General features: G+C 49.7%; 1 protein-coding gene across 1 annotated transcript in view; it reads right to left on the bottom strand.

Annotated features, from left to right (window-relative positions):
- LOC119448662 (uncharacterized) overlaps positions 1-23817 on the bottom strand; it is a 29366-nt gene extending 5549 nt beyond the window's left edge. Inside the window, exons 1-2 of the mRNA XM_049666452.1 lie at positions 23697-23817; positions 11402-12640 (exon numbers count right to left, since the gene is read on the bottom strand). Coding sequence (XP_049522409.1) covers positions 11402-12511 — 1110 coding nt within the window. The 5' untranslated portion in view covers positions 12512-12640; positions 23697-23817. The remainder of the gene's footprint in view (positions 1-11401; positions 12641-23696) is intronic.

Below are 23817 nucleotides of genomic sequence, written 5' to 3'. Positions count from 1 at the left end.
GGTGACTTCTTCGGGTGTCCCGATCTTCTTTGGTCGTCCCATGTCAAGGGCACATGTACTCGCCACAGTCAACGAGAGTTCTGCCGCCGTCGCGGAGGCTCCGAGCTTTATCTCCCCGGTGACGTCACGGCCAAGCTGCGCCTCCATACTTGCCGGGGCGCGTATTTCCAATTGCTAGTAGATACAGCGCTCGACCGCTGGCGCCACGCTGCGCCGCTCGCGCGTACCATGTTTCTAGCCGCCGCCGTTGGAACGGAGGAGGCGTTGACGGAGAAAACGCTGGGCTGGTGGTGACTAGCCTGCTGTTGGGATCGGTGGTATTATAAACGCATCACTGTTTTGATGATCCAAATATAATCTCACTATCAGGAAGGGAGCAGTCTACCTGACTGGAGCAGTATTTTTTTATTTGGGGTGTTGTTACGCTGCGCTCCGCAACACCCCAACGACCGCCGCTTCGCGTCGGCGCCCGGCACCACGGCTGCCGCCGTGGCACCGGGGTTCAAACGACCGCGCTAGCAAACAGAGGGAAAAAAAAGAAAAAGCGGTAAGAAAAAAATTCTAGCCAGGGCGGGATTCGAACCCGCGTACGCATGACCCCGAAGCGAGCGCCGTAACCACTCAGTCATACAGCCTCACTTCCAAGGGGTGCATTGATGCGAAACATATGATTGCGTTCGAGCGCTCGGCGAAAGAAACCACCTAGAAACGCGGTACGCGCGAGCGGCGTAGCGTGGCGCCAGCGGTCAAACGCTGTATCTACTAGCTGCCGGGGCATGGCTGGTCGAAACCTGCTGAGCCGCCGCCAGAGGCGCCTGCTGCAGTCACGAATACCGCGCGCGTTCGGCGCAAGCACGGGGAAACATGGACGGCGTCGACAGCAGCTCTGCGCATTGACTCGTTGGTGCTGCTACAATTTCTTTCTCTCTCTCTCGAGCATAGCGCGCACCGCGCGCATGCCCTCCTTCACTCTCCTTAACGTCCTCACGTGACTCATCGCTCAGCGAGGTTTTTAAATGCAGAGCATTTCTTTAACTCACATGTAGCGTGCGCCGTCCGTCCGCAACAGCTCGAGCCCAGGTGCGCCCTCTCCCTCACTCCTCCTCTCCCGCATCACGCTTGCAGCACATGTGCAGCGCGCGAAGCGTCGTAGTTGAGTCGCGCTCCGGCTCTGCAAGCACCGTAGTAGTAGTGATTTTATTGAAGAAGAAAGTGACGCTTATTTCTGCTGCCCAATAGGGAGCACGGCGCAGCGTCAGGGGAAGGGGAAAAAGGAGATAAAGATGTTGAAAGGAAGGGAAGAGAAGAAGAAGCAGCAAGATCGAGTCTCATCCGATCATGGAGGAGGCTGGTGATGGAGGCGGTGGCCTGCTAGGGACGAGCGCTTAGCGATGGGCGAAGATTCCGTTCAGTTCCACAAACTCCAAAAGGCTATGGAGAGCTCGGAGGTGGGGAGGCGACGGGAACAGGAGGTCGCTGGTTGTCGCAGCAGGTAGACCCTGTTGTCTGTAGGCAGTGATGACCCTTGAGCGGTCCTGTGCCAGCGCTGGGCAAGCACAGAGAAGGTGCTCGAGGGTCTCGGGGTCGCCACAACGTTCGCAGGCCGGTGATGTGGAGCGTCCCTTGGCGTGCAGCCGCGCCGCCGTCCAGACACAGCCCGTGCGCAGTCGAAGCAACGTTGCGCGTTCCCTCCTGGTAAGGCCACACTCTGGAAGTGGCCTGGGACCGTTGCCATTTGCCACTCTGGCATCCGGGTGGACGATTGTGAGCAGTTTTTTCAGGCGCTGCCTTGAAAAATCTGAGGAAGCGACTGCTCGTGTGAGCGGCAATTCAGGATGGTGGGCGGTTTTGCAACAGCAGGTGCTGGCGTGATAGCGCGCCCTCTCTCCACCCCCTCTCCCTGTAACGCGCGCGCTAGGAATATAAAGCGGGTTGGCGCGGGCTCCACTCGTCAACTCCTGCGCTCTCTTGCGTTCGTCGGCGGTCGCAGTTGATAAGCGATGGAAGCAAGACCTTCAATTAGTACCTCGACGCAATCCAACATCAGCGCCGAAGCACCAGTTCAAGACATCGTACCATCGTCTTCGTCGACGGCGGCAGAAGACAAGGCGGCGAGGCGGCGCGCTGCCGACGCCGAACTTCGTGAACGAGAAACCGCGGCCAGGCGTCAACGTCGACAAGCGGATCCCGAGCAGCGTGCACGAGAAGCCGCGGGCAGGCGTCAGCGTCGGGCCGCGGACCCTTCGAGTCGAGAACGACACGCGGCTGCGACACGTCAGCGTCGGGCCGCGGACCCCGGCGTACGGGAACGAGAGGCGGCGGCGAGCAAGCGTCGTCGTCTGGAGGCCGCCGCCGCCGCCGCGGAGCCCGTCGCCCCGGAGGGCGCTGGCGCGGAAGCCGTAGGGCAACGTCAACGGGACTTTGGGGGTGCCGACGCGCGCTTCAAACGCGAGTTCCTGGACCGGAGCTTCGGGCACAGCTGCGACGTGTGCGACCGGCTGTGGTTCGACAACAACTTAACCACGGTCGGGAACATGCGTAACGCGGCGCATCGCACGAACGCCTTGCGGGTTCTTTGGACCGCGTTCGTCGTCGACGCCGCCAACAACAAGCCCGACAACACTGGCGATAACGTCAGCGACGGCGTCAACGATAACGACGGGTTCAGCGGCTTCGTCGTCAACGGCGGCGGCGACAACGGCACCGGCAACAACAACGGCAACAACGGCGGCGGATGCCTGGACGGCACCGTCGCGTTGGCGCGCGTCATCCCCGTCGTCAGCAACATCGACGACGCGGACGCCGCTTCGCTGGAACGGTTCCGGGCGTTCGCGGTGTGCGCCTCGTGCAAGAAATCGCAGTGATGCCAATAAAATAATAACTTTACGTTACCTACTTACGATTCTCTCTTCTCTCTCAACCCAGACCACCACCACCACACCATCACCACCACCTCCACACCAACAGCACCAACACCACGGAACCCCACTATGCTCTGCATTTACACGTGTCCCTCGTGCGGGGGCATGCGACGTCGTTTTTTTCCCGACTTACGGCCGGCTTAAACAGCTCCGCTGTTAAAAAGCGCATTGTTTGTGCGTAGCAGGTGTCCGAAAGGTGCAACCTCCTGTTCGACGTGTTGCTCCACTGCTACAGGTACGATACTTCACTATTTTGGACCGTCAGATAAGCAACTACGCACTGCGACTCGTGTTTCAGTACATCACATATAGCATCTCACGATATATAGGCATTTACGTCTGTCGTGCTTTCAGAACCTAAACAGGGAAATTGTGCAATGATAGAACGAAGCTAAACCTGGTCAGCGTGTCTTGGGATAAAAGCAAGTGAGAGTTTCATTTGTGAGTCAGGGTGCACCTTTCTCTGATCCGTGTGATAAGGTAGCTTGCGTCTGTAGATGGCGCTTGTTCGTGCTCGCAGTACTCAGTGTTCGAGCTAGGGTCCAGGAACAGGAAACACACTGCAGCAAACACCCACCGCCCGTAGGAATCTTCACACCGCGGTGAAACGTGAGAAGTAAATAACTAATCGGACCAAGTTGCACTTCTTCCAGCATGTTTCCGAAATTTATCGAGGGTTTTCTTTCCAGCAATGTCCCTCATATTAGTGTAAATGCATGACTTGGAAACGAGTTGAACCAGTTCAGGGGTGGAAGTGCTGCGCCATTTGCGCCAATCCGCTTTTCCTGCGCCATCCTGCTCCAAAACGCATTATTGCGCTGAAACTGCTCCCAAGCGGTGCATCCATGTCCGACATGCCCGATAATTCGGACGGCTTCGCGGCACCACCATGCACCATAGAGTCAATGTATAAGAACGTCTGAAATTTGGACGCAAGAAGCCTCCGCCGTTCGATTGTCCGGACTTAGTGCTGTGACCGCAGGTCCGAAACGCCAATAATCAAAGCCACCACCGCCGCCATTTTGATTATCTCGCCGCCTAGAACCGGCGCTCTCGCACGCAGATCCGCTGGCAGCCGTAGCCACCACCGCGGCAAAGCTAGACCTACCTGCTTCGACGTTCGCTATCTTGCCGTTCGGTGCGGCGTTTTTCATTGAAATAATTTGCCGCTGTCAGCAACGGCACCGACTCCCCCTTTGTAATCCTCGCGATTGGCTTCGAAGCTCGGACAGCACGACGCGCTGCCTACCACTTTCCAAAAGTCAGCTTCGCCTCTATACAGAAATGATACGCGGTGAAACATAACCAAAGTACTGCGGTGAAGCCTAACAAGAGTGGAAAGAGCCAATTGTCACGGGACACAGTATGTATTCCTTAATTACATACGCTTGCATCCGCCGTCTCCTGTCACAATACGAGCATCGATATTCCTCAAGTGTACTGGCACGCCTTCCGAGCTTTTTCGGACGTGCCTGTGGTGATTTGAGCCCTTAGCAGCAGTCATATTGTGAGATGTCATGAGCCCTCATGACAGCCCACAATATTGAAAAATTCGAAATACGATGGACGAAAAACCGTCTAAACTTTCTTTCTAAATCAGAAGTTCGCCCTTGACCCCCATACCTTATTTATCTACTCTATCCACCAGACATACAAGGCATCATCGACTCTAACTCCATATTTTGCTAAAACTAACACGTTTTGGTTTTCATTCTTTCCGCGTACAATATCTGACTGACACCGCCTAACGGAGCCTTGCGAAGTGAATGTTGATTAGAGTTTTAAGTACTTTGTCATGTACAATGCATTAGTGTTATATTTTCATTTTGTTGTTTCTTTTGATTGTGTTGAAATTGTCTTACAATTGTGTTTTCAACTCTGTTATACTTCTGTTTACAATTCTTCACAATTGTTTTTATTATACTTATTTGCATTTTGTTACGCGTGCCTGTCCTGCTTGGACCACTTGAGGACTGCAGTATGTAATAAATAAAAAATAAAAAAGGCATGCATTCATGGTTTCAAACTGCCCGATTTTTCGAACGATATCGCGGGCTCTAGGGAGTCCGAAAAATCGGACGTTGACTGTATTGCTTTCCAACTTTTTGTTGTGATGCTGTGTTGTGAGCTGCGATGTTTTAAGTAAATGTGCACTTATAGTGCCTTGTACCTGAAAGTACAATTTTCAACTTGCGATATTTCTGTATCCTACAATGAAAAAGACGCAACAGACCATGGAAAAGACAGGCGAAAGGAAAGGGCGTCACTCGCAACTAACTTTATTCCGAGAGAGCATCGCAATATACAGGGTGTTCAGCTAACTTTAGCGAAGTATTAAAAATACAAACATAGCGCTACGCATGTCGTATTGGCGCAGTATTGTTCCTAGCCGTATGGAGCACGTCATGATATTTTCTTTCAATCCGCCAAGCTGGGAATCAACAAAGATTAAGCTTAATTAACGTTTTAATTATTACCTCTAGGGAAATATCCTGAATGCAAAAGCTGTAGCACTTGTTCAGAAACATCGGATTATTTCATCTCTACTAAGATAACTGCTCTTATTAATGTTTTTTCCAGCATTTCTTTGAAGTGCGCGAAATTAAAAAAATGCCACGTTACTGCGGGCTAACGCGCCGCGCTTTTTGATGCCCTCAAATTTAAGTTGAACGAATTAGCAAAGGATGCTCCGCGCACAGAGGTCGATTGAACAGGCTGTCGGTGAGTCCGCGCCAGTGTCTACTAAGGCCGTCACTTCGTGCCCGTCAATCGTAACAGCGAGGTCGGCAGTCACAGTTTTGTCGGCATTATTTACGTTTTGGTCGGCGTCTTCCTTTCTCAGCAACAAGGGGGGATTTTCGGCAATTTAAGGACTTGCAAACTTCCCCCTTATGAGATCGCTTCTTTCAGTTTCCCCGCCGTGGGCTGGGAGAACGACCTCTCACGACGTCAACAAAAGTGCGGCTGTCCGGCGAGGCGAAACGTGCTGGAGGCGGTGAGCGCGACCGCAGATTAGAAGAGCTCACTTGCCGGCCAGTGCGGTTTTCGTCGAAGGGGACACGGTTTTCATCAGCCAGGCGACGCGTAGTGGCATATGGGCCGCTCTGGTAGCCAGCTGGGCGATGAGGGCAGAAACGATAGATGTGTCCTGGTTCTCCACAATTGTAGCACAATGGTCGCCGATCTTCAGTGCGCCATATATCGGTCCTACGGAGCTGGGGCCGTCTGACAGGTTCCTGTTGGGCCCAGGCTGCGACAGGAGGCCGTTGACGGTATTGTCGCGCCGGCAGGGAACACAAGGGACGGTAAACAGCGTCTGTATGGCTGTACGTGTTCGGCTGGTACAGCGGCTCGGAGGGCGACGGACGGCGGACCGGGTCTGCGTAGCTGTATGCATTCGGCTGGTATGACAGCTCGGTACAGATCTCGGAAGGGGCAAGCACCTGTCGGAGTTCCTGTCGTACCACTTCAGCGACGGAAGCAACCGGGAACTCGTGCGGCGGTGGTGCCTGCATGCGGTAATGGTGCGAGCCTATTCTCCTTTGCAATTTCCTCGCGCACAATCTGGCATATCAACTGGCGCAAGCAGGTTTCATCGTCCGTAACCAGTGCTGCGGCTCCTGTTGGTGCTCCGGAAATCATACGATCGTACTGTTTGTACCGCTGCTGCAGCGCCCGCTCGATTGCTGTGGCCTCTTTAATAACTCGTCCACTGTTGTCGGCGGATTGAGCACAAGGCCAGCGAACAGCTGCTCCTTGACACGACGCATGAGATGGCTGAGCTTTTTAGCCTCCGACATGTTGGGATCTGCGCGGCGAAGCAAACGCGCTATGTCTTCGGCAAACATCATTTGGCGTTTGGATGCGCGTATCGAGAAGGCGCAGTGCGTTTTCACGTCGATTTGTGTCCCCGAATGTGTCGAGAAACCGACGCGAAAAGTCCTCCCACGTTGTCAGACTTCCCTCGCGGTTTTCAAACCATGTCTTTGCACTTTTTTCGAGGGCGAAATAGACGTTGACTGGTCGTGGCGCCAGTGATTCGATCTCGCTACCCGTTCATACTTCTCCAGCCAGTACACCGCATCTTCATGCGCGTCACCTTGAAATGGTTCGGGTATCCGAAGGTTTTGAACTGTTACCTGAGTTGGGCTGCTTGGAAGTGCCATTGCTGGAGCTGGGGTGGCGTCCGTTGATGAAGACGATGTTTGCAAGACACCAAATTCGGGGCTCAAACCTTGCAGGCGGCGGCTCATGCGGTGAACAGGCGTCTCGACGCGTGGGTGTCTTGTGGGGCTAGATGCAGGGCTGCTCGCAGGAGGGCCGATCATGAGGCGACGGTACCCAGCAACTCCACCAGTGTCGCGCTACACAAAGCTCAGGCGCTTTATTATAGAAGCACCGCGCCGTACTCGGGAGAAGATACCAGAGAGGCGCTAACAACAAGAATGTCTTCTTCTCTTGATGCCTTCCGGAATCTCGAGCAGCCCAGTCGTCGTCTGTGTCAGCGCCGGGGCGCACTTGTGCACGAATACCGACGCTGCAATATACCTCCAACAATTCTCATGCCAGCAACGAGGTGCTGGCATGAGAATTGTTGGAGGCATATTGGCGTTTTTTTTTTGTTTTTGTTTTTTAAGTTGCTTGGCAAGAAAAACATAGAATATTCCACAGAAATTTTACCTTCGTACATAAAGCTTTCTATCTTAGCATTTCTATTCTTCGATAGCAAAAGCTTGCTAATTTAAATGTTCTTAGGATGGCAACCCGCTCCAAAACTCCCTTTCTCTGCTACAAAACTACAAATTTGTTGTTCCGATGCTGCTCCAAAATACTTATTTGCTGCTCCAAAACAGCATATTTGCTGCACCAAAGCTGCTCCAAAACAGTCATTTTGCTGCTATCAACCCTGCTCCAAAACGCAGGAGCCTGCTTCCACCCCTGACCAGTTATGTATGGAATTTAGCTGTGTGCTCAGAGTCGGGAAGCAAACTAGCGGTCCTGTGGCCAGGTCGAATGCTCCAAATCTGGAACGAGCGCTGTTTGCAGTTGTTTCAAATTTCTTACGAGTAAGTAAACTGACAACTCATCGCGCTGAACGAGAAAACAGCGTCTTCTGCTTACACCGCTAAACTAGAGCATGCTATCAAAACGATATGTCTTCTCGCGGCATAACGCGTGTCAACTTGGGACTTTCCGAGTTAATTATCGTTCCTGCTATCGCTGTCTGCGGACAAAAGTACACAGAATATTTCTTCTGCTTAAGGCATTAAATATAACGCTAATGCTGGGACAGAGACCTAACCATGCCAATTAAGTAAAGTTTAAGCATGCATCACTGATAATTCGCCTACCTAAACAAAGTACAACGGGCAATTTGAAACGCCAGCAACGTATTTAAAATATATCAAAAAGAAAGCAATGGTCTACACGCTGGAAATAATGAAGTCTCGAGTGAAGTATTATGAACAAACCATCAGCCACCATTTCTCAATGCGTAATATTCTTATCCATGTCGGTCTGCGAAGCGCGTCGTCCGCTTCATTGTGGAAGCGATGAAATCTATACATTGCTGTCTTTCCACCGCGATGACACGTCCATAATGGCACATAACAAGAGTCGGTCGACATCCGTCTTCTATCTTTTTCGGGTCACCCGCCGCAGTGGCTTAGCGGCTACGGTGTTTCGCTGCTAAGCACGTGGTCACGGGATCAAATCCCGGCCGCGGCGGCCGCATTTCGATAGTGGCTAAATGCAAAAACGGCCGTGTCCCGTGCATTTGGGGCACGGTGAACACCCTCTGGTGGTCAAAATTAATCCGGAGTCCCCCACTACGGCGTGCCTCATAATCAAATCGTGGTTTTGACACGCAAACCAACCCCAGAACTCATTCTTTTTCGGGTGTATATATACGTGCGCGGCGGCATCCCGACGATTTGAGAACTCCGAGGCATTCAGCGCGTTCCGTGACAGGAGAATATATTTCGCTTCAAACCTGAACCTGGATCGGCTGTTTCTCGGCGAGGCAGCTAGGTAGCCAGCGATCACTTGGAGTATACCGAATTGACCAGGCATGTGCTCTATAGCTAGCATCCGTGTGCTCGCGCAATGCTTCTTTTGGGGGCTGGTGATCATTTCCACAGCACATATACATAGTAAAGAGATTTTTTGCAGAAACCAATATTCGCAAAAGGCTTCTCTTAAAAATGTTATGCAGGTCCAACGCACATCTTGGAATTTTTGTGAAGTGACGCTTTTGTTAAGTGGTATCTCACATGATATACTATATAGATTTGCACATTTCATTCCTGCGTCTTTTGTATAAAGGAAACTGGCGCGTCTGCATCTGCTCTAGCTAGCTCACCCGTGCTATGCGCAATGTGACACACGTGGCGATCATTTCAAAAAGTTGTCTGGCGTTGCCGCGGTAGAAGTGTACGTATGGCTGAGGCCTTATAAAGAAGAAAATATATTGTGGCCTAATGGTTAGAGCGTTGGGCTGCTCAGGATAGACCCTTGGTACCCCCGGCCGAAGTTCGATCCTGAATTCGATCACAGCGTCGAGCATGTAATTCAGTTTTCATTTTTTTTTTTTACGTATGAGCTATACGGCATGCATGACAGCGGCATGCAGCCGCGGTCAGAAAAGTCCGGAGGGGTTCGAAAATAAAGCTTACCTTTAAAACAGTCGATATTAAAGAGATTACAGGCAACATTACGCTGTAGAGATAACAGCTAGGCTACACAAATGTTTTTTTTGGGGGCGAAAAAAATGTACGTAACTTTACTCGTAAAGGTGTTAAAACCTCAAAAATATGTGTTAGTTACGAGGCACGCAAGAGGGGGGCAAGCGATAAATTAAAGAAAGCGCTTCGTTTACTGGGGTTGAAAGAATGGGATGGTGCAGCTCAGCCACTCCGGGGGTGAGAGAATAGTTCATCTCACGCCATTCCGAGAAGTTATAACTAGTGAAAATACTAGAGATTTCCACTGCCCGGAATGGAGTGGAAATGGAACTCTGTTAACCCATCATTTATATTGTTTAAAGTAAGGGGGCAGGTTACGGGTAACGTTTAGGCGAAGTTAAGTGTACGGACTAATTGAGATCCTTAGCAGTAAATTACGTATTCAAGTGATCCGGAGCGTTAAAAGTGTTTTGCGAACAACGCAGAATTTATCCCGCTGGCCTGGAAAAATTGTGAACGCAACTTAGATCAAATTTAGCGAAAATTGGGACGGAAACGTATGGCCGATGTTCTCACGACGTAAAATGCGTGCGGATTAATTACTGCCTTTCAAACAAAATTATCGAGAGAGCTCGGAAGCGTTATATGCGGGCAAGGGTTGCAAACGGGTTTGTCATATATCCATGCAACGCTTTAAAGTATGAACTTTACAACAGGCAACTGAAATCTTTAATCGGTCAAAATAAACAGCTTCGCTGGAAATTGGGTTGTGATTCTACAATGTCGCGCAGGTCTGTTCTCTTATTTTTTCTTTTGAGCTTTCTGTTGAGTGCTCATTTCACAGCGTTCTCACTTAGCGCAGAGTAAATGAATCACCAAGGTCCACAACTTCCCCTTTGCCCTTAACTAGTCACTTTGCCCTGCCAACTAGAGTCCTCGATTCACCGGTTGAAAAGAATTAAGGGGAAATGTGCCTGGCACAGGTGAAGGTCGTTATACGTGGCCGCATCAAGCTTTTGTTACTATTATGAAAATGCTTTCCAGCTAGACCATCAGTCAAATCTACCAGTCGAAGTCTAAACAGCGCGAAGAATAGGACAAGTAAGAACACTAACGACGAAGCGCTATTCTACAAACTGGCCGCTGCGTCAACAACCGGCTGCGGAAACACGCCAAATCTTTAAAAACTGCAGGACAAGCAGCTATGCAGGATAAGCAGCTATGCAGGACAAGCTGCAGGACAAGCTATGCACTACAAGGAGTCCGGTGCTTTCCAGAGCTGAGCGATACAGCCATTCTAAGAAAGTATGCAAAGCAAAGACACGCAAAATATATAAAGCACACAATACAGCGAGGACAAGCGCAGCGTGTGTAAGTACACCGTGAATTAATTACTCAAGGTTGATAAAGAGGTTGGATTTTTAGATGGTTGTCCACGTCCGCGGACTGGCTGGGGCAATGCATACGAATTCCCTTGGAACGACGTCGTGCTCGTCTTTCCCTTGCGTGCATTGATATTTCGTGCGTAGCATGCAATAAGCGTTACTTGAAGGCAGCGTATCGTCGTTTGTATTCTTACTTACTTGTCCCGCCCTTCGAGCTATTTAGACTTCGATACATATACCAGCTAGCCCGCGTCAACGCTCCACCAGCAGGATTGGCTGGAATTTGCTCTTATGAACAATCTCAAAGTCGGACCTTGTGAATGTGGGCCTGTTCCTTAAGCTGATGTTCTACGAGCTTTGAGACGTATGGAGTGGGCGGCGAGAACTCGTCGTGGAATGAAGCGTTCCTTACCTGGAAACGGCTGTTGTAGTACATGGCGAAACGAAGCAGCGAGACCATCTGGGCAGTGGCCAAGGTGCCCGCAAGAGCTGGAAGCAAGGACGCCGGGTACCACGGCTCAAAGAGGGGCGAAGATGCCAGGAAGTGAGGCACCGTCACTTCCCTGCCCACAGTCACTCGGTACAGTAGAACAGAGGCGACGCCCGGCACGTGGTAGATACTGTGCTGCGGTCGTCGCAGTGACTGTTTAAAGTACGTGACTGTAGCCTTGGCGTACCTCCGGTACAGCTCGAAGAAAGGCGGCTGGGTGTCGTTCGGAAGATAAGCGAACGCGCTGTCGAGCATTTGCCACGTGTTCGTCATGTTGAAAGCATTGGTTGCCAGCCGCGATAAAAGAGAGGTCCCTAATTTTTGCATTTTCCTATCGTACGAACTCATCCATTCGCTCAGAGCGCGCGCGGACAACGAGACGATGTTCCAGGTGGGCTCGAGGTTCTTCTGGGCGTCTCGGTGCAGCTGCCATTTGACGAGCGGCATAAGCGTCTCCAAGGCCTCGAGGCACTTGAAGAAACGGTAGTCGTCCGCACTGTTTTCGTGCTTCATATCCACGAGCATACTGGTGGTCAGGTATCTGGACACTATCGGGGACAACACCCAGACGACGTACGCCCCCAGGAACAGCTTGAACCGCTCCTGGTATCCGTTCTGGCTCAAGTGGGTCGCGTCGAACTTCTCGAAGAATTCGGGCTGAAGGTTGACGATTTCGTCGACGGGCCAGAGCTGCGAGTCGTCGGGCAGGTAGCCGTTGACGGCCCTTCGGAGGTCCGGATCACTCAGATTGTAGTACTGCGGCACGGCCCCGCTTCCCCAGAAACGGCGCACGAGCTCGACCACCTCCGAATGCGTCTGCATCACTTGCTGTATCATCAGCGAGTACGACTGACCCGTGCGGCCGACGATCTCGGCGCAGCGCCTGAGGTAGTCGTCCGCTTTTCCGTCAGCGGCGAGTGCTTCGATGTCCCGAATCCACTGGCTGAAGCGCGGGTCCAGCGTCATGTAAATGGTGTTCTCCGATGGACGCGAAGGATGGCGACCCACGTAGAAGGCCCAGAACATGGGCATACCTAACTGCAGGGATGCTCGCACTAGGGTGTCCAGAAGCTGCGATCGTGTCGCAGGAGACTTGCTCGGCCAAGGAAGGCCCAGTTCTTTGAGGAATGCGCTGAACGTCGTCACGTTTTCCTCCTCTGTCTGCAAGCAGTAGACAAGTGCCAATCAAAGTCAGGCCGTACAGCTCTAATTATTTACACAGTCACAACAAAAATGTTGCACCGCATAAATGGCGTATTTATAGCAGGAATGAGCGGGAGAAAGCTTTTATTATAAGTGGTTGCAATGTAATAATGACAGGTGAGAATATTCTTTAGACGCCATACGTGCAGCCCCAGTGTGGTATCAGCGCAATTTCTAAAGGTGAACTAAGCTGAATTGAAATGCAACTGGGAACGTACAAGAGGAAAATAGCTGCGCCAAGCGATTCCCAATTGCCTCTCCCACGGCCCTGCTTTTTTTCGCGTGCGAGCGCACGCTTTTGAGCATTGCGCACAGTGAGGTGCTTGAAATACTTTTTTCCTACGTGCAATTCAATATCTCTGGCTTTGCACATGTCACGAAAAGCATCCACGCTTACACCACGCACTCTCCTTGAGAAAGTTGGGGAACATTACACAAGTGCGGCAATATTCTGACGACTGTCGGTACGGATTGGTCATCCAGTCGCCTTAAAGCAGCGCGCAATGTCTTTCTCATAACGGAAACAAGGGCAGTGCATGAGGCTGTGTTCATTAGTATCCTCGGAATAACAAAAGTTGCACCTTTTAAAACGACTGGGCTCTGCGACCACATCTGATTTCAAGTTGAACGCTGATGTGTGCGCTCGCATCACTTCGCATACATACCCTTACTTTTCCCTTTATACCTTTCGTCCCCCTTTCTCCTAAGCCCGTGTTGGGTAGCAAACCAGGTTCAACCTGGTTATCCATCTTTCATTTCTCTTTCTTTCTCTCTCGAAAGAGAATACTGACAATGTCGAAAATGGCACATCTCTTCACCAAAATGTTCCCACCGAACACGCTGCTCCATGCAGTCTCGCGACAGCCGCACACACCTGCTCCATCTCCTTTGGCATGAATATATTCCTATCGTACCAGTCCCTGTCACTCAGCGGTTACGGTCTTCCTACAGCTGAGCACGAAGTCGTATACGATCGATTTGTGAGGGCTGCGTTTTATGAATGTGTAACCGAAGATTGCTCGTGTATCGTTCTTCGTGTGCACGTTAAAGAGATGCTAACAATAAACACTAAATTAGTTTAGACTGACGAAATATGCTTTCAAAACGCAATTTTCATTAATTTCGCAGTTATACAGTAATTAAGATGAAGGTCGCAGTTACTTTCGTTTCGCACGGAAGCTCCCGCGCCGATTCGTCGTTGAGATGTCACAGAATTCAAAGTATTCATTTCGTATTTGCAAAGTTGTGCCTGCGCAAACGTTCTTGAAACTTCCAAAGTTCAGTGCCTGGCCCTTTTCGGGGTACAATGTTGTCTCTATTTACCAATGAAACGTTAACTCGCAAACTAAGTAAGTTAACTTGCAAACGTTAACTTCTTAACTTAGCAGCCGCAGCTCCCCTTATAGCGAATCATTTCGAACGGTCCTCAGTTTTCTCTCCCTCGCATCTCCAATATTCAAATGAAACGAATATTCGACGAATTCGTATAGCAGTGAATCCTCGAATCATATACGAATCGAATAGCACAGACTATTCGATTCGTATTCGAAATTTCGAATATTCGCCCACCCCTAGAAAAAAGCCTTCCGGTTTCTCGCCCCGACGACTGCACGATTGCAGAAGATTCAGCATGCGACCCTTTGAGAGCGATCTTTTATTATTATTATTATTATTATTATTATTATTATTATTATTATTATTATTATTATTATTATTATTATTATTATTATTATTATTTCCTCTCACCCGATATTTCATCGCGTTATTAAAGAAGCAGTAAAGAGAAATGTTACTCTAGATTAGTCGATTAAACAAATACGTCACAAGCAAATACGTATAGCAAATACGTCAATGTCGCTGCGATTATAGCGGCGTGGCACGCCAACAACGATGCAAATACGAACGCCGCTATAACTCCACGCATTTTTCGGAGTCTGCTCTAAATTATATAGTTCGCTATTTAGAAACTAAGAAAAATCGGTTTCGAAAGAAAGCAAGTAATCTAGCAATTGTTTTTTTTTCTTTATCGCGTCAATCGAGCGCTTAAAAAATGCAAACTACTGGAATCGTAATTAAAGTGAATATATATACACAGGTGGACATCATTTCCAAGAAAAGACAAAGCAATCCATACGCTAACTAAATTAATTACATTAATAAGCGTCATACTACAAACATTACAAAATTTTTTTAACATTTTTTTATTGAAAGTTGGAGAAAATGGTCATAAAAGTCCAGTTACAGGTATCTATACATTTTAACAACGGCCATATATGCCGAAACAAACAGCATCAAGTTATTCGTTCAGCTTACCTCATTATGCACGTGGCATCGCGAAGTGCGTCTCTCCGTCCGCGTGCCCTCTTTGACGTAAAAGTGTGGCGTTAAAAAAAAATGAAGTTGCCGTTGCACTTCGCTCTTCCCACGAACCGATTCCGATTGATGCTTCGAGCTACTCGCGATTGACGCTTATATAGTCACTTCAACACCAGGAGACGAGAGAGGCCACATTATAGCGTGCTGTGACGACTTTATACTGCTGTGACAACGAGCAGTATAAAAGCGTGCACTGTCGGCGCAGAGAATTCCGACGTTCAGCGACGAGGATGGCGAGGACGAAGAAGCGACTGTCTCCGGAAGAAGAAGCGGCGCGGCAGGAAAGACGACGGAAGCTGCTCCAGCATGAAACAGGGGAGAGGGTGGCTTCAACTACAACCACCCCATACTTCAAAGCTAAAGACAAGTTAAAGCTGAGTAAAAGCCAAGCTAAAAGCGAAGAAAACAGTGGAGTTAACGTTAAGTGAAAGGCAAGTTGAAGCCACCAGCTTCGCTGTTTCACCAGTCTTCGCGACGTTAAGTCAGTGAAGCTGCGGTGATTTTTTTTTTTTTACAATGCCACAGAGGGTTTACGCCGCGGCTCGCGGTGCGGCATGCGCAGTTGGGCAAATTGAACGAATAATTTGACGCCAGTTATTTAGGTGAACGTGGCAATTTTCAAGTGTGTAGAAACACGGAACAAGACTGGTATGGCGATTCCATTCAACTTTTCGATATAAATATGCACTGTACAGCTTGTTATTATTAGGATAATTATTGTAATTAGTTCATTTACCAGGGGTTGGCGAATATTAGAAGTTTCGAATACGAATTTATTATTACACACTGACAATTCGTATTCGAAGAAGAACTGTTCAGTATTTTCGAATATTCCAATCTAACCAAATATTTTGCAGCAATCGACTGTTAAAATCTTGTCACTGCTCCACAGCTGCTAAAAAAGTATCGCGAGTTATAAGTGAAATAATGACATGTGTCTTCGAAGGAATGCAGAAATAAGATGGGTAACGCAACTTTTGTTTTCGGTTTCGCAGCGGAAGCCTTCCTGACTTGAGTTCTGCCGTGTAGTCTGCCATTTAGTGTTTTTGGCAGTTTAGTCATGTAGCATGTTTATCTTTTACGCTAGACCCAGTGATGTTATCCTGGAAATAGGCTTTTTTTTACATGTGTTTAACGCACACAAGCCCTTCAGCAGCTTTTGCTTTTCGTTGTCCACAACTTCTGACAGCTTTGCGGCAACCAATTATTATTTAGCGTTCTTGTAAAGCTCCAGTCCGCACAGCAGCCATTTATTCTCGGAAATCTTGTTTGCAACCAGGCTCTAAATATATTGAGACGCTATTCGCGCAGTTTTTTAATTGAAATTACTAGTTGTGCTTTTATGCCCCTGATAGCTGTCTTTTCTTTTTTGACTTGTCAGCACAAGCGTGGTGCCTAACTATACAGAAATAAATATCCCTATGTAAATACGTATATGCATCTGCGGTCGACTGTTTGATATTCGATACTTACTATTCGTATTCGAAAAAGCTTGCACTAGGTCGCGCAAAGCTCAAGACACAGCGAAGCTGGCCGAAATGCCGACAACGCGTTCAGTTGCAATGCGTTCGGTTGCAATGCCGACAACGCGTTCCAGCAGACCCGCGCCGTGAATGCGTCTCTCTCTCTCTCTCTCTCTCGGACTTGCGGCTTTCACTGCGCGTTGCATAGCGCAGCTTGCAACACCGACACCGCGTTCCACCGCGTTGCAATGCCGACAACGCGTTCCAGCAGACCCGCTCCGTGAATGCGTCTATCTCTCTCGCTCTCATTTTCTTTCTCTCTCTCCCGAGCGTAGCGCGCAAAACATCTTCACCTCGCAGAGCATTGGCACGAGCGCGTGCGAACGCGCCAGCTGTGCGTGGACGAAGACGACGACGCTCGAACGCAATCATATGGTTCGCATAAACGCATGTTCTGCAAGCGTGGCTTTATAGCCTAGTGGTTGCGACACTCGCCTTGGGACCGTGGGTACGCGGGCTCAAGTCCCGCCTGGTCAAGAAAGTTTATTTCATTTTATTTATTTCTTCATTGCTGATGATGATAGTTTCTTGATACGAACCACAAAATGAATAAGCATTTATTTTAAGGAAGGGGACGGCTCTAGGCCGCTGTTGGGGATTAGGTGGGAAAGGAATGTGGGTTCTCGGATTGTTGGCTGAGGCACATCTTCATCTCAGTCTTTAATCTCCGGGAAACCACACAATAAAAAAAACTGTTTGCCTATATCACAATAGCACAACCATAATGCACGACGAGGTCTAATGGCAACGCGTTAACTATGCTTTCGTAAAATCACCCACCCGACTAAGGCAGCGAAAGATGAACCCTGCGGCCTTTCCCCTGGCGGTGGTAGAACGTGCGGGGATGTGCTCGAGCAGTATGCTTTTGATGATGGTTCGGCTGAACTTTGCGCTGTACATGTCCAAGGCTGACAGGTAACGGACTCGGGCGCTGTTGTCCCAACCGCTGCATACGTGCCTGCGAATGTGAAGTTTCAATCGCCATTACTGCATTGAAGCCCTTATTACACATTTATGCGAGGAGTGGGTGCTTATGCATAGCTTGCGGACTCTTGATTTCGTGCGTCACCTTGCTATAGCAGAGCCGCTGCAACGGCCCGCTTCTAAAGTTTCCGAAGAACGTGTTTGGTTCTCGCACTTGTTTCCACTGCGGTTCGTGTGCACGTAATGTAGGTGACTTAATCAGAGATTTCGGTGGCAACTTGGTAAGGAAAATATACGCTATTTCTGTATATCAAGTGAGTGACGCGTTTATTATAGTTCATGACAATTTAAGGAAGCCCTCTAGTTTATTTCCTGTCTTTATTTTTCAATACTGCAATACGTGACATGTCATGCTTCCTTTTTTTGTGTGTGGGTCGGTTATATACAGACGATATGGTCTGAGACATTTTATTGCGATAGTAATTATAGGGACACTTCCACCGGATTTCTGCCGTCGCCGTCGCCGTGAGGTTCCGTATAGATAAAATCTTTCTTCGCCGCGCACCGTATGCCCGAGCGGAAGCGTGCGGGGACGCACGCTGTCACGGAGAACGAACGCACCCAATCTTCCACGCGCAAGCAAGGAAGCGGGAAGCGAGCGCCGGAGGGAGCGGGGGGGGGGGGGGGGGGGCGCACTTCTACTCTGCCAACAACCGCGCTCGTCGCTCGCCGGCACCGGCTCTTATCTCCACACGGCTCTGACCTTTATGCGCCGTGCATTCGCCGCTCAGTTTCCGTTGAAGCGATAGACAGCACGTACCTTCGCCCGTTGCTGCGGCGTATGGGCTCGCTGCCAGCGTTTTGACAGTCGTCTGCAGTCATTCAGTGTGATCTATTCATGTTTGTTTGTGCGCGCTCACACCACCGTTAGTAATAGTCGGGCCACATTTTCCAACGCACGCTACACATGCAATGCTGCCCGGATCGGCAGTGCAGCGCTACAGGTGTGTCCCTTCGCACGCGCTGCCCACGGGAGGCGCTTCTCATCAACACCACCGTTTCACACGCGCCTTCTCGTGGTCATCGAGTCTCTCTTCATGTCGGTCTACTTACGCCGCAGCACACCTGCTTACTTAATCAGCTCATGTTTACTACAATTCATATTGCTACCAAAGCCGCTCACCTTATTTCGTATGAAATTGCTGTGTTGCTATCGCATTCATTGCTTCGCCCTTAGGGCGAAACTGTGACATTTTTATTATTGAAGGCGACCAGCCAATGTCAAAGATCACTTGCGAAAGAAAAATGTCGCAGTTTCACCCGAAAGGCGAAGCATAAATTGCGATAGCAAATAAGTAGAGAGCTACACGGAGTAAGGATAGTTGTTTTAACAGCTGTATAAACTTGGACATGCAGCAGCTCCAGCAACGCGCAGAACTGTTGTCAACGCCGTCGGCATTTTGCCCGCGTTCGCACCGAACGCGCGCGGCGTTGGTGACTGTTGCCGGTGCTCGGAGGTTTTCGACGAGATCAGAACGGGACACTCGTCGAGCAGCGTCGGAAGAATTTACCACCTTCTCGCCTCGCAACGTTTTAACACGAAAGTGTTTTATGCCGGGGTCCACCAAGACTTCACTGACGTATTTCCGTCACGGAAATACGTCATAGAACATAATACAAAGAAAGAAACCAGAAGAAAAGTTCCACAAACATGCAAAATTTGGAAATTGAACCCACGACCTCTCGGTCCGCGACGATAGATCGCCGAGCGTTTAACCCATTGCGCCACAAACGCATTTGCAGAGAGCTACACAGACGCGCCTTATATATCTAAAGCCCAGACCACACGTACGCTTGCAAACGCGCGCAAGCTCGCGTCCGCACGCCCACGCATGCGCAGACGGTGCGTCACGGCTCGTACGCGTCGAAACGCGGCGCGATCTCGGTGATCAGCTCCTCTCAGTTATCGCGCGCCTGGGCTGCCTCGCTGCCTCGCGTCGGCGCGCCTGGCTACGCAGCGACGGCGCGGTACATTCAACTCTCAGTTAAGCAGAATTATATCATGCAAGAAAGTGCTTCTTCTTCACTTTTCGTGCTGATCTAACAGCTCCAAAAAGATAACAATTACGTTTATAGATATCGAAGCATTTTGAAGCACTTTGAAGCATTTTGAAGCATTTTGATACGAAGTGGCGTCTGCCAAGGTGTAAACAAGTGAAGCCAGTGGCGCGCGCTGTCGCGCGTATTTGTGGATGCAAACCGCCATTCCTCGCTAGGCGCGGCAACCGCAAGGCGCGTAGACGCGAGCTTACGCGCGTCCGCAAGCGTACGTGTGGTCTGGGCTTAACACTCCTCCGTGTACCCGCGCTCTTGCTCGGGGCGGTGCCGCCGCCTACGAGCAGAAAAGAGAAGTACTGCATTATGACACTAACGCGCACCGACAGTGAACGCTTCGGTGGTCTCAGCACTACGACGCCTCGATGCCAGCATTCGAAGGGACGCTGGCATCAAGAAGCACTACCAACGCCACCTAGGTGGCGTTGGTAGTGGCGTTCACCGTACTCAGCACAGCGGAGCGTGGCCTCCGCGATTAGCTCTGAAAATGTTTCTGAAGTTGATCGCGGAGGCTGCAATTACGACGCGCTGTACGCGCTGATTTGACTCGGTGACGATTCAGTTACGTGCTTTGTCTTGCGCGTTGTATTAGTGTGTCAGTTACGTGCTTCGTCTTTCGCGTTGTGCTAGCGTGTGCAGCGTAGTGCAGCTTCCATATGCACGACGGTTGCTCATGGTCATCGACGTTGGTAGTCGTGATGGAGGAGACGTGCCACCAGGCGTCAGCGTGGGTGCATCAACGCCTAAGGGCGCTTTAGCCACAAAACACCAATAGACATTATATATCAATGTGCAATAAACATTACACTACTTCTGTGAAGACACGTTTCACTTTCGTGTTCTATACCGATTCCTATATAAGAGGGATCAACCACATTTTTTTATATAGTTACGCATTTGGTGCCGCAGCTAAACGTCGCCTCCCCTCCCTCCCTCCCATCTCCCCACGGCCTTTCGCGCGATGGAAGTAGTCGCGTTTGCTATATATATATATATATATATATATGGTGATTGTAAAGGAGGAAAGCGACGCTTAATTCTGCAGCCATTCAGGTAGCACGGCGCAGAACGCGCGTTTTCTGGTGGTGGTTGTTAAAACATCTATTATTGCGATAGCAATTATATGGACACTCAAAAGCAGATTTCTGCCGTCGGCGTCGCCGTCACCGTCGCCGTCGCCGTGAGGTTCCGTATGACGTCAATGGAGAAGAAATCGTCGCCGCACGCCGAACGCTGTATGTGCAAGTGAAAGGGCGCGAGGGGCGCGCGCTTTCACGGGGAGTGAACGCACGGCGGAGAACAAACGCGCGTTCTGCGCCGTGCTCGCTTAAGGGCTACTGAAGTAGGCGTGTCTTTCCTCCTTTACATTCACCATATATGTAGAGCAAACGCGCCTTCTTCCGACGCGCGAGAGGCCGTGGGGGAGGGGGGGGAGGGGGAGGGAAGGGAGGCGACGTTTAGCTGCGGCACCAAGTGCCTATTTATATCAGAGGCTCCGGCAACAGTCACCAACGCCGCACGTATTTTGAGCGAACGCGGGCAAAACGCCGACGGCGTCGACAATAGTTCTGCGTGTTGCCGGTGCTGCTGCATGTCCAAGTTTATGCAGCTGATAAAGCTAATATCATTACTCCGTATAGCTCTCTACAAATTTGCTATCGCAATTGATGCTTCGCCTTTCAGGTGAAACTGCGACAACTTTTTAATTACTAAGCCTTATGTTTACAGCCTATTGATGGGTTGGCTCGATATCACCTCGGGTGGCCGGGAGCTTATGGCTCTCAGCGACTCTTAGAGCCCAGCCCACCAGCTGTGTTTGTGCAGACGGGTCCGAACTGGACACCACGACCTCCCATCGCTCTATCTCGGTGAGTTGCCATTCGCAGGGTGGCTGGAGCTCAGAGCAAATGTAGAGGATATGGTGAAAGTCTGCCCTGGGTGCGCCGCAGAGAGTGCATTCAGGGGAGAAAAGGCCGGGGTGGATAAGGGCAAGGTGAGCTGGGGATAGAAAGGTGCGGAATTGGGGCTGGCGCCAGGCCACCTGCTCGATTTTAGACGAGGGATTTGTGAGGTGGTGGATACTGCAGCCGTTGCTCCCTATACTGGAGAGGAATTTAGTTGTAGGTAACCATGCGTTCGTGTTTGCTCTCCGCCGTGCGTTCGCTCCCCGTGAAAGTGCGCGTCCCTCGCGCGCTTTCACTCGCACATACAGCATACGGCACGCGGCGACGATTTCATCGCCGTTGACGTCATACGGAACCTCACGGCGACGCCGACGGCATAAATCCGCTTTGAGTGTCCATATAATTGCTATCGCAATAAAGCTTTGTGGTGCTAATATCTACGGCAGCCGAAAGTTATGGCGGTTCAGCAAGCACAGCAATGCGTTGATGGGCGGTGCACAGATTTGTCTAAACTTATTTTTGGGTTCAATTGGTTTTGCAACTTTGCGAATTCATCATTTTCAACAAAACATTGAGTTATACAGTCGACTCCCGTTAATTCGAACCTTGTGGGACGGCACAATTTGGTCGAATTATACGAAAGGTCGAATTAACAAACAGCAGCGAAATGTATACGAATTCTAATCGTTTTTTTTTTTTCATTGCTTGAAGCAGTCTAATGTATTTTCGTTTCTTTCTTTTGAAACGTCACTCAACCAACATGAGGCGAAGAGCGCTGACATGTTTAAACGCTGGCTCAGCCTGACATGACACAAAACAAGCGGCAACGGATTGCATCGCGGTCGGAGGGAGCGTCGACCACTAAAAGATAAAAATAAATTTATGCAATACAATTTCACGTCTAGGGCATCAGCAGCATTTTTTTTTATTTCTTGCGTTTTCAAACTTATAGTAACCACTGCGCACCTGAGGGTGCACCGGTGTGCGTCGGCGGGGATCGAATTAACCTAAGTGGCATGCTTTCGAATTCGAATTAAACGAGTTTTCCTTCTATACCATTCTGTAGTTTTTCGGCGGGACTTTTCAGTGCGTTATAAGTAAAGCAAGAAGTAAAATTAACCGAGGTCGAATTAAAAAAAAACACCGTGGCGAATTGAACGAATTAATATATCTTCTTATATCTCACAGTAGTCTGTAGCGTATCTCTGCTTCTTTTCTTGAAGCACGACTCAATCGGCATGCCGCGATGAGCGCCGTCACGTTTAAATGCAGCCTCAGCCTTATTGGGCAGAAAGGAAAAGTACTTCTGAAAGTTGTTAAACGTAATGTAAAGTAAAGTAAAATAGCTTCGCATTTACGCAAGCAATAGCGCCGTCTTTTGAATTTGTGCCTTCAAACCTAGTAACATCCGCGCGCATGATGGGAACACGGCGGGAGTCGAATTAACCGACGCGGCATACTTTGGCGCTCGCACTAAGCGAGTTTTGTAGGGTCTCTCCCCGGGGCATTCCAGAACGATCGTATTACGCGAGAAATCGAATTAACCCAGGCCTAAATAACGACAGTCGATTGTACATTGTGATATAAATGCAACAATTCGAAATGATGATTAGACGCGTGTGCAGAAAGACTGTCTTCCTTTGTCCATAAAACCACGACTGCCTGGAAATTTAGATAGGTAAAAGAGTTAACGTCACAAGGACGTTCCAAGCCACAAGCACGAAGATTAGACAGATCCGTGTATATACTGACCGTCATTCCTACGGTATAGCAGAACGATCGCAGCGCCGCAGTATTCTCTATCAATATTTGTACGAAAGCTATATCGACACTCCACGGCGTTAACAGCTTAACAACAATACTTTTTATTTCAGTTCATTATATACACTGCAGACCGAGAAAGGTCTGCAGGGAAGGTATTCTGTAAAGAGTCCACCTAGTGGACATGTCCCTTTCGACTGCTGCTGAAGTGCTGATTGGCTGTGGCATCTGGCTCCTGCGGTCGCGCACCCCGGACCAGCCAATCAGAACTTCAACAACATACGAAATGGACATGTTCACTAGGTGCACTCTTACATAATACCTTCCCAGGGCTAAAGGTGTTGGGCTAAATGTGTGCGGCAACACCTCACAAAAGTCCCAGCCTCCATGTACATGAAAAAGACATCTCACCCGTAAAAGTCGTCGCACGGGTGCACGCTCCCGTTGAGCGAGCTGCTCAGATCTTTGGGGAGCGAGAAGCAGCCGTGCGGGCACGACCCGAGGCGCGCAATGAGCGCGACGGGAACAGTGA

The sequence above is a fragment of the Dermacentor silvarum genome, chromosome 4 (assembly GCF_013339745.2).
Source record: "Dermacentor silvarum isolate Dsil-2018 chromosome 4, BIME_Dsil_1.4, whole genome shotgun sequence".
In the NCBI taxonomy this organism is placed as follows: domain Eukaryota; kingdom Metazoa; phylum Arthropoda; class Arachnida; order Ixodida; family Ixodidae; genus Dermacentor; species Dermacentor silvarum.
Note: the sequence above shows the minus strand (reverse complement) of the source record. Positions and strands in the feature narration are given on the sequence as shown.